The following is a 12,011-nucleotide window of genomic DNA, read 5'->3' as shown; positions in this document are numbered from 1 at the left end:
AGCTGAGCCTAAGCCGCTCTGTCCTAGTAGCTGGGGTTCGCAGGCGTCTGCCTGACCTCAGCAGCTGAAACAGGCTGTTATTGGGGTGGTGAGGATCTTTCATTATCCTGCAGGCTCTGGATTTGCACCTCTTGTTGTATAGCACCTGCAGGGGGGGTAGTGCAATACCCGTGGTGCGCTCGGCTGAGTGCACCACTCTCTGTAGGGCCTTCTTGTCCTGTGCCGTGCTGTTTCCATACCAGGCAGTGATGTTTCCGGTCAGGATGCTCTCTACAGCTCCTGAGTAGAAGGACTGGAGTATCTTCCCCGATACTCTGAACTTCCTTAACTGTCTCAGGTGGTAGAGGCGCTGTTTCGCCTTCTTTACTACTGTGTCTATGTGTGTTGACCATGTCAGGTCCTCTGAGATGTGGACCCCCAGGTACTTAAAGCTGCTCACCCTGTCCACGGTAGCCCCGTTAATCATCAGTGGTGTGTGCGTCTCCTGCTGTCCTCTCCTATAATCCACGATCAGCTCCTTGGTTTTACCAATGTTCAGGAGCAGGCTGTTGTCCTGGCACCAGCGTTCCAGTACCTCAACCTCCTCCCGGTAGGCCTGTCATGTATCTCAGAGCTCCACCATAAAAAACCTCTGAGTAATTTTTTATTCCTCCCTCTCATTTAAAGCACATTTAAATTTCACCAAAATTGCCTTTTTCCATCTTTGTAATATCGCAAAAGATTCGCCCTATTTTAACTCTGGCTGATGCTGAAACCCTAATTCATGCATTTGTCTCATCACGTCTAGAGACTACTGTAGACTACTTTTTTCAGGCCTACCTAATTCAAGCATCAAAAATCTTCAACTGGTGCAAAATGCGGCTGCACGGATACTAACTAAAACTAGAAAATTTGATCACATCACACCAGTTTTGTCCTCCCTACACTGGCTTCCTATTCAAGCCAGATCTGACTTTAAATTGCTACTCCTCACTTACAATATTTTTAATGGGCTCGCACCGCTCTATCTATCCGATCTCATCTCACGATATTCGCCCGTCCGTGCTCTGCGCTCGCAAAATGCGGGGCTTCTATCGATTCGTAGGGTTAAAAAAGAAATCCGCCAGCCGACGGGGCCTTTGTCTACCGCGCTCCCTACCTGTGGAATAAATTACCTGCCGTCGTCAGGGGCGCCTGCTCTGTCGAAGCTTTTAAATCCTTGCTTAAAGGAAAACTCCAACATTTTGGGAAATTAGCTTATTTAACATCTTCCCTGGAGTTAGACAAGAAGATACATACCTTTTTTGTCTCTGTGCGTGTATTTAGCTTTGGGAACAGTCGCTCCGTTAGCGTAGCTTAGCTTCATCACTGGAAGTGGGGGAGATCCGGAGCCTGACATTCCCTTACACTGTATACAGTCACAAAATACACTCCAAATACAAAAATGTAAACATGTTGTGACCTGTGTATTCACCACGTGGAGAAATAAAAAATAATTGAATTAGACAATTACGTTTTATAAGAAAATATACTCTGAACTATTTTTTGCCTAACCACTCCTCTCTGAGCGCAGTCAGTGATTTCAACGTGTCGTCGTGATTGTTGAAATAAAAGTGCGACGTTTATAGCAGCGGAAAACGTTTATTTTGTACATTATCGAACGTTAACACGAACCTAAACTAACTTTAGGTTAGTTGTAACGTTAGTTTAGGTTTGTGTTAACGTTCGATAATGTACAAAATAAACGTTTTCCGCTGCTATAAACGTCGCACTTTTATTTTGAAAACCCCAGAAAGGAAGTCATTATATATGCTTTACCATCCTGTTCTGTGTTAGCTCCGGTTAGCTCAGAGCGTCCAGTAGTTAGTAGTATATTATCAATACCAGCCATTGGATTACTGTTTTCTAAATTGGGGAGGCTTTTAATCGTCAAGGTAAGAGGATTTTAAGTCATGGTATCCATAAACTTCAATCGGTTCGGATCCTTTGAATGAATGAGAATGTCAACAATCACGACGACACGTTGAAATCACTGACTGCGCTCAGAGAGGAGTGGTTAGGCAAAAAATAGTTCAGAGTATATTTGCTTATAAAACGTAATTGTCTAATTCAATTATTTTTTATTTCTCCACGTGGTGAATACACAGGTCACAACATGTTTACATGAACGTTTTGGAGTTGTATTTGGAGTGTATTTCGTGACTGTATACAGTGTAAGGGAATGTCAGGCTCCGGATCTCCCCCACTTCCAGTGATGAAGCTAAGCTACGCTAACGGAGCGACTGTTCCCAAAGCTAAATGCACGCACAGAGACAAAAAAGGTATGTATCTTCTTGTCTAACTCCAGGGAAGATGTTAAATAAGCTAATTTCCCAAAATGTTGGAGTTTTCTTTTAAGACCCATCTTTTCTCTCTCTCCTTCAACCTACTCTGATCTCACCTGATCGGGGACTGACCCTTAGCTTAATCTGTCTAGTTTAGTTAGGATGTCTGTTATCTGCTCCCATGTCTGCTTTTCTGCAGACATGGGAGAATTTTTTAACCCCTGTCTCTGTCTCTGAGTGAATTTATCGATATAGACATTCCAGTGACCTTCTACCTCATACTGGACATGAGCACCACCGGTCCCATGGAACAGCTTCATACCTCCCTCTGTCTGGCCTGCAGCGTTGAACCTTACCTGCTCTGCCTTGACCTATTCTGAGTGGTTTATCCTGCCCCCTGGGGCATATGGCCATGAGCCATCGTCTTGTATCTCATCCTGTTTACATACGCTTGCAGTAGTTCTTAGTTCTATCCATTACTTAATTTCACAATTCTCTTATATACTTTGATTCTATTGTCACCATGTATGCATATATATATATGCCCACTACATGTATTTAATGCTCCAACTCCGCCCACTACAAACATGGGAACTCTATAACCCCTGCCCCCATCTCCCCATCTCTGGAGGAGGATGGTACGTAAGCAAATTTTCACAATACGTCTCTTTTGAAACTTCTCAAGAGTGGACGGAAAGCAGAAGGACGACGTCAGGACGGCTGAAGAGATCCGGACCGAGGCGGCGTATCAGTTGAAGGTGTGGAAAGGATTCCTGATCTGTATCCCTTACTCTGCCAGCATCGGAGGGACCGCCACTCTCACAGGCACTGCGCCGAACCTCATCCTCATCGGACAGCTTAAAAGGTACGTGGATGAGTGGCAGGTCTATCTGGGCGTACACCCGTGTTCGGTGTAGGGACGGAGAAGATGTGAGGCGAATTCAAAGTTTCAAGTTTCTTTATTAGTTGTCATACAGAAATACAGAATACAAGTGATTTTCCCAAGTTTTAAGGGCAACACTTCAATCCCATAAGGTCCCCCGACAGGATTAAAATCCTTCACGGGATCGAAATGTTGTTGTTAAAACACGGCAGTAAAATGAGTTTGTTATGAGCTTTACTTTCAGTTTCGATTTATAGAATCAACATCTATGAAACCTATTATGGACTGAGACAGATAAGACACACAAGTGATTACAATATCCATGTGGGCTTTTTTTGGTGGGTGTAATAATAATAATTATAATAATACCCTGCCATTGGCTGTGGAAGTGGGTAGATTCCAAGGTAAACCTGAGGAGGAGCGGTTGTGTGTTCTATGTGATCTGGGAGTGGTGGAGGATGAATATCATTTTGTTTTTTATTGCCCTTTGTACACCGCTTTGAGGAGGGCTTTATTTTTGGAGAAAGCATGGCACTTGAGAGACAAAACACACTATATCCTATATAATTGTATTTGAATTCCTCTTGTTTCTTTGTTTATATACATTGCGTACAGCTTGTGTTATATTACGTTTTATTGTATTTTCTTGTATTTTCTTGTTCTTGTGGCCATCTTGGTCTATATGTAATTTGTCAAGTAATTGGTCAAGTATATTATTATATACTTATTGTTATGTGTCTTGTAAGCCCATATGGGCTGGGCATACACCTGTATGTAAGACACGAAAATTAAAAACATCAAATCATCAAATCAAATCAAATCAATACACTTTATTTGTATAGCACCTTTTATACAAGAATTGCAGCTCAAAGTAAAAAATACATAAAATGATCACAAAATCGGCAGATAAAGAGCAATGCTTAAAGTGCATACATAGAATTAGGCATAAAATACAATAAGCATAAAATAGTGTAATACAATGTATAGGAATTTGTCTTGGTGGCATTGGTTTAGAAACATATGGACTATGCATAACACATACAGTATAACTACAAATACATATAGTAATTTATTTATTAGAAAATCATTTGAGTTACTGTATTTTGCCTTTGTCTTTCTTGACGTTATGTCTCTTGTGTTCTAGCCACTTTCCAGATTGTGACCTTATCAATTTTGGTTCATGGTTTGCCTTTGCCTTCCCCCTCATGGCTATCTTCCTGTTCTTCGGATGGATTTGGATCTCCTTCCTCTACGGGGGATTGAACGCGCGGTACGGTGACGTCAGATCCATCCATTGATGTTCACTACCAGCAATATAATGATCAATCTTTTGTCATTTTTGTATATTGTTTTTTTTTGGTGAACAATTGTTTAAATTTTTAATCATACCAAAAAAACAGATAAGGTCAACAACAACAATAATAATAAATAATAATAATAATAATAATAATAATAATAATAATAATAATAATAATAATAATAATAATAATAATAATAATAATAATAATAATAATAATAATAATAATAATAATAATAATAATAATAATAATAATAATAATAATAATAATAATAATAATAATAATGGAGAAAAGAAAAATGTGAACAAATAATATTTGTATATGCATAACACATGTAATTGCAAATGGGCATCTCATTTTAGAATGGAATGTGTATACACAAACATCTGATTACATAATATTATTATATAGCTGTACAGTATACATTGAGGTGTATCTACATACGTATACACACGGTGAATAATTTACATCTACACATATAATCCGCATATATAGGTACAGTATACTGTACATACACACATACATAATCTACAAATACACAATATACAATAATGCAAATAACCGCATACAACGCATTTTTGTGTATTGGTGTGACTGCTTTCCTTTACGCAGGCTTTGCATAAAGAAAGAGGACGAGAGAGCACACGCAGAGGAGAAAGCAAAGGCCGTCATAGAGGAAGATTACAGAAAACTAGGACCCATAAGGTGAGGACCCATAAGGTGAGGACGTCGTCCAAGTTTCATGCGACATCGGTGTGTTTGTCTTAACGCTTTTTTCCAATGGCGATTGTTTTCTTGTGCTGGATTTCAGTTTTGCCGAGGGAGCCATCTCTTTCTTCTTCGTCCTGTTCGCCGTCCTCCTGTTCACCAGGGATCCCAAATTCGTCACCGGCTGGTCTGTGTTTTTTGAAAAAGGGTAAGAAAGACAATGCAATTCTTAATTGATTAACGTATCTCTTACTTAACCCTTCCACTACCACACTACAGACGGTTAACCGGTTGAGAACCGACTTTTCAGGTTCCGAACCAATTATTTACGATCTAAACGCGCCGGCCGGTTCAAGATAAGGTTCGGGAACCGGCTCCGGCGCGTGTGCTGCCAGTGTGAAAGGGCTAACAGAGGCGCGGAGCAGGTCACGCATCCACTCAACTCGTAGAAAATACAGCATCAGGCTTATTATTCTAAAAGTATTGATACTAATAAAATGGGGTATTGAACCGTTTTTAACAGCTGGGTAACGCAATACTTTTCTAGGTACCCATGTACATGCCGAAATACTTCCCAAAGGTCAGTGAATACCACGACCACAACACCAGAGGGAGTTCCACAAATCATGTTCAACCCAGATTCGGCTGAAACAAGGGACTAAACACGTTTCGCAATTATGCCACATCAATGTGGAACGCCCTACCCACAGCTGTAAAGGAATGTGAATCACTACCCACCTTCAACACTTTCAAAACCGCTCTCAAAGAGCACCTACGGCAGGCTGCAATTCGAAACTGGCCCCTGTAAATGTCCAACCCCCCCCACCCAACCCTCTCCAATGTACAGTTTCTTCCCAAATGTCAAATGTATATATTCTCTTTTAGAAACTCTGTCTCTTAAACGGTACTGTATATTAATATTTGTATATCTTGTATGTCATAAATGTCTGGATGTACCAGTACTGTTTATCTGTATGTCGTGTATGTCATAAATGTTATGATGAATTGAAAATGGGGGACCCTGATGTAAACAAGACGAAAGTCTTTCTCTGGTCTGCATCCCCTTAACAATTGTGTGTATTGAGCCGTACTGTATTGTACCCATTCTGCAATCTGTTAATAAAGTTTTCAATCAATCAATCGGTGTATCCTGCAACACTACAGGAGTCCAAAATGAATGGAAGTGAATGAGGGGCCTGACACCTGAAAGTAAACTATCTTGCAGGGTCATACTGTCTGGTAGAAAGGCAGTCCATTTGTATGTGCCAGCAGCACTGTATTCTCTGTTATTATATATATTATTTATATATTATTATATATTTTATATATTTTATATGTATGTATGTATGTATGTATGTATGTATGTATGTATGTATGTATGTATGTATGTATGTATGTATGTATGTATGTATGTATGTATGTATGTATGTATGTATGTATGTACAGACACCATATTGGATGTCTCTCATGCATTTTCTGAACTAAATGTTGCATAAGTCTTTCATAAGTTGTCATAGAGCAAAGCGAAATAGCAATGTGAACCAAACCTAGTAGATATATTTCTATGTAATAAATACCAGTGTGTCTTGTAACTAAATTGTAACTGTCACGCTCACATTCAAGGTAGCTTTCTAGTGTCACAAAGTGTTAAACATGTTCCTCAGAGGACGGTCTGTTTATGATAATGATGCTATCGATTTTGTGTTTGTTTATTTCTTTCTTTATTTGTCCGAGGTTCAAATATCCCTCCCAGAAATAGATTCCGCTGCTTTAAGTTGAGTTACCCGTTCATCCTCTCCCATGTCTCTTGTTCTACTGCAGGTATGTTTCTGACGCAGTCACTGGTGTGATCATCGTGTCCATCCTGTTCTTCTTTCCTTCCCAAAAACCTTCGTTTAGCTGGTGGTACGACGCAGAAGGTCAGTGGACAGCGTGTTGATTCGGTTGTTAAAGACGTGACGTAAACATAAATTGTCATGGCTAGATGAACCAACATGCAGAACACAGAGGCAGACACACAGGTCCTGGTAGAACACAGAGGCAGACACACAGGTCCTGGTAGAACACAGAGGCAGGCACACAGGTCCTGGTAAAACACAGAGGCAGGCACACAGGTCCTGGTGAAACACAGAGGCAGACACACAGGTCCTGGTAAAACACAGAGGCAGACACACAGGTCCTGGTAAAACACAGAGGCAGGCACACAGGTCCTGGTGAAACACAGAGGCAGACACACAGGTCCTGGTAAAACACAGAGGCAGGCACACAGGTCCTGGTAAAACACAGAGGCAGGCACACAGGTCCTGGTAAAACACAGAGGCAGACACACAGGTCCTGGTAGAACACAGAGGCAGGCACACAGGTCCTGGTAAAACACAGAGGCAGACACACAGGTCCTGGTGAAACACAGAGGCAGACACACAGGTCCTGGTAAAACACAGAGACAGGCACACAGGTCCTGGTGAAACACAGAGGCAGGCACACAGGTCCTGGTAAAACACAGAGGCAGGCACACAGGTCCTGGTAAAACACAGAGGCAGACACACAGGTCCTGGTAAAACACACAGGCAGACACACAGGTCCTGGTAAAACACAGAGGCAGGCACACAGGTCCTGGTAAAACACAGAGGCAGGCACACAGGTCCTGGTAAAACACAGAGGCAGACACACAGGTCCTGGTAAAACACAGAGGCAGACACACAGGTCCTGGTAAAACACAGAGGCAGGCACACAGGTCCTGGTGAAACACAGAGGCAGACACACAGGTCCTGGTGAAACACAGAGGCAGACACACAGGTCCTGGTAGAACACAGAGACAGGCACACAGGTCCTGGTAAAACACAGAGGCAGGCACACAGGTCCTGGTAAAACACAGAGGCAGGCAAGTGCTCCTGTCCGTCTTCGTCAGGGACGTGACAGCGTTAGCAATCTGTTGTGCATGTTTTTCCATTGGGTTTGTCTTATCGGGAGGGCAAACCCTTGCGAGCACGGGAGGAGAATATGCAAACTCCACACAGAAAGGCCCGGGAGATACCTGGCAACATGGCAACCTGGTTCCGAATTCCAAGCGGGAATCGAACCCAGGACCTTCTAGCTGTGAGGCGACAGTGTTAACCACTACACCACCGTGGGCCAGGCGTCCTGTGTTGGCTGAGGCTCTCTTCAACACGCCTCAGTGCTGTGTCCATTGTTGTTTTAAGAGATATGAGTCATAAAAAAATATATAAATATATTAATATAAGTCACGTGCGGCGTCAGACTTATACCGAACCGAATTATGCAAAAATGCATTTAGTAGGTTTTGTGAAATACTAATATAAATCTATAATAAAGTCTAATCTTTTTTTTTATCTACTTTTTCTCCCCCCTTTTTCTGTATTTTTCTCCCATCCCAATTTTAGTCGTTATGCCAATTCCCTTCCCTCCCTTCCTGGTCGTTGCGCGCATTTGCCCCCCACTTGCCGGTCTAGGGAGGGTTGAAGACTATCCCATGTCTCCTCCGATACATGCGGAGTCAGCCAGCCGCTTCTTTTCACCTGACAGCGAGGACTCTCATTGGGTGAGTGTAACGCGTGGGAGGATCACACTACCTCACCCAGATCCCTTCCTCGCTGAGCAGGCACCCCGACCGACCTGTAGGAGTCGCTGTTTTACAACGACCAGGACCCACCCCACCGGCTTCCCACCCGCTGACAGTATGGACGACCGACCAAGCCGGAGGTACCGCGGCAGCTGGATTCGATCCCACTGTCTCTGCGGTGGTAGGCAGACGCTTAGTCCGCTGCGCTACCCGGCCGCCCTATAAAGTCTAATCTATAAACTAATTTATTTGTGTTTATTTTAATCTGTCCCCCCTACACACACACACACACACACACACACATTTTACATTTTAAAGGTAGAATCTGTAATGCGTCAAACGGCAACCTCTAGGCAAAAAAGCCCCACTTGGTGTTGCGCTTTGTTGACTTTTTTGTTTTGGTCTGACATGTGGGCTGGAGTTTAGTAACTTATCATACTGTGAGTTTCTCCAGACCTCTCTTGGTAGAGCCTGAGGTGTGGCCAGCAATAGCAACCCCCCCCCCCCTTCTATACCCACTGAAATCTCACCCACACATCAGACACAAACAAAAAACGTAGTACCATGTTGTCATCTTTTGCCTAGAGGTCGCTGTTTGACGACATTACAGATTAAATCAGAGGTCAAATTCTGAGGTTTGTGATGACATCACACATTCTGTAGCTTACTGGCGAACAGGGGAAATGTGCAGAATAGAAAGAACTTCACTTTCCACAAGGAAAATGTTCTCCTTCATTCTGCTTAATGAGAAATGTAAGAGGGAAAATGGAGGGAAAATTAAGGATTCAAAAACGTTTTTATTTCAAGCTGCGGTTTTGGGAGGGAAATCTAAACCTTGAGACTAAAATTATAATAAATAAAAAAATAAAGAGTAAAATAAATAAATTAAACAAGAGAGAGAGAAAGTTACAGGAAGTTATATATATTTACAATAAGAAGCATTGGTTTAACAATTCCTCAAAAATGATTAGTTTTGCTCTACTATCTATGATGCAGCTTTTCAGAATAATATCCGGAGCCAGTCAAAGGTCAATATTGATGAAATAGGCAGTTCAAAGACATACAGTAGGCCTGTAGTACAGGACTTGGAATTGCAGCTTTTGCAAAGTGGGGAAAATAAGTCCCGGAATGTTAACGACAGATTAGAGAGTCTGAGTGGCTTCCCATTGTGAGGTGAGACTGTAGCCCCTCTGTTTGTGTGATTATATTAATCTCTCACAAATATGTTGCCACACTCTGAAAGGGGGGGGGGGGGTTCGCTTGCTGTGAGATTGTGTGTATGTGTGTGTGTGTGTGTGTGTGTGTGTGTGTGTGTGTGCGTGTGCGTGTGCGTGCGCGCGCGCTATGTTCAGCTGGACAAACAAACCATTTGACATAACATCAAAGAAACAAAACAAATGGTCGGGTTCATTTTCCCTAGGAGATATGTCAGGAAATAATCGGAATAAAAAAAAAAAGGCATTTCATCTGATCCTTAGTGTCCTGTTGTGAGGAGGCCATGTGATCGTCGGACATATAGCCAATGTGTTCTGTCTCTCGAGAGCTCTGCCGCATCATTACCCCCCCCACCCGAGACGAAGTATTTTCAAGTCTAGTAGGAAAGATGAATAAATAGTTGAGGAAATGGCGTCTGCAGTTCACTAGAGGTCTGCTCTCTGTCGGGTGACATCATCCATCACAGATGTGACTCAGCTCTCAACACACAGAAGGTTTATGTCCAAATATCACATGGTTAAAAAATATTGTTGAAATGCCCCTTTAAAGTTTTGTTGATGTTTTTGACCAGAAGTTGTAACCTAATGCACTTACCGTATATGAAGGGATGGAAAGTAACTACATACTTCTGTTCAAAGCAAATATGTCACTGGTGACTGTAGGCCTACATTTTAAAGCTAATCCTACTACTTTTTGTTGGTCCTGCCATTTTGACCATGAGTATTTTAAATCAAGAACATGGATGGAGTACTTTTACTAGGCTACAAATCTTTCAGTATTTTATTTTAATTTAACCTTTATTTAATTAGGTAGGTCAATTAAGAACAAATTCGTATTTACAATGATGGCTTGGCGAAAAGGTAAACGGGGAAAGGGGACAAAAAAAACTATAAATAGAAAAGAGTATAAATAATTAAAACACACATCAAACAGGGCGGTCAGGTGGCATAGCGGAGATTGCGTTTGTCACCAACACCGGAGACGCTGGATTCGCCTGTTCGAATCCAGCTCACAGCTCCGGCGTTGTCACCAGCTTGGCTGGCCGTTCACACTAATACAATTGGCAGTATTAGAGGGTGGGAAAGCTGGCGGGGTGGGTCCGGGTCGTTTTAAACAGCGACTCCTACAGTTCGGTCGGGGCGCCTGTTCAGCGCGGATAGGATCTAAGGGGGGTAGTGTGATCCTTCCACACGTTACACCCTCTCAGTGAGAGTCCGCGCTGCCAGGTGAAAAGAAGCGGTTGATTGGCTAGACGTGTGTCGGAGGAAGCATGTGATAGCCTCCACTCTCCCAGACCGACTGTGGGGGGTAAGTGCGCAGCGACCAGGAAGGGGATTGGGAATTGGCATAACGACTAACATTGGGATGGGAGAAAATCGGAGGAAAAAAGAAAAAGATTTAAAAAAAAAACGAACACATCAAACAAACAACCAAATAAAATTACAAGGTATGTAATACAGCAGAACAGACGAATTACAGTTAAGGCTGGGTGACAGTTGCAGGTGTGTATAAACAACTCTGTGATAGAGTTCTTAAATGTAGTGAGGGGAGTCCATTTGTCCACTTTCAAAGTCTTTTGCGTCTCGTTCCAACTGCTGGGAGCAGCAAAGTGGAAGGAGGATTGACCCAAGGAAGTGTTAACACGGGGAACCTTTAGCGAGATACGGTGAGCAGCTCTGGTGTTACAGGGAGTAGATTAATTTTAACAGGTGTATCAAATAAGGAGGGGTCAGACCAAGGAGGGTTTTGTAAATGAATGAACACTTTTATTTACATAAAAGGGGCGATAGTGGCTCAGGAGGTAGAGCGATCGTCTGATAATCGGAAGGTTCCCGGTTCGATTCCCGCTCCTCCCGGGCAGCATGTCAAAGTGTCCTTGAGCAAGACACTTAACCCCTAATTGGTCCCTGCCTGCTTCAAGATGTCTACCATCATCCCTGTACCGAAGAAACCCTCCCCAACATGTCTCAATGACTACAGACCGGTGGCACTCACCTCTGTGGCCATGAAATGTTTCGAGAGGC

General features: G+C 42.6%; 1 protein-coding gene across 1 annotated transcript in view; it reads left to right on the top strand.

Moving 5' to 3' along the window:
- slc13a3 (solute carrier family 13 member 3) overlaps window positions 1-12,011 on the top strand; it is a gene marked incomplete at both ends in the record, with an annotated part of 62,814 nt that overhangs the window by 30,628 nt on the left and 20,175 nt on the right. Inside the window, 5 exons of the mRNA XM_084333560.1 lie at window positions 2,989-3,168; window positions 4,331-4,456; window positions 5,097-5,189; window positions 5,296-5,400; window positions 7,014-7,111. Of these exons, the coding sequence (XP_084189686.1) occupies window positions 2,989-3,168; window positions 4,331-4,456; window positions 5,097-5,189; window positions 5,296-5,400; window positions 7,014-7,111 (602 nt within the window). The remainder of the gene's footprint in view (window positions 1-2,988; window positions 3,169-4,330; window positions 4,457-5,096; window positions 5,190-5,295; window positions 5,401-7,013; window positions 7,112-12,011) is intronic.

The sequence above is a fragment of the Notolepis coatsorum genome, assembly GCF_963971535.1.
Source record: "Notolepis coatsorum genome assembly, chromosome: 17".
Classification (NCBI taxonomy): Eukaryota; Metazoa; Chordata; class Actinopteri; order Aulopiformes; family Paralepididae; genus Notolepis; species Notolepis coatsorum.
This window is presented reverse-complemented; position numbering and strand designations above follow the sequence as displayed.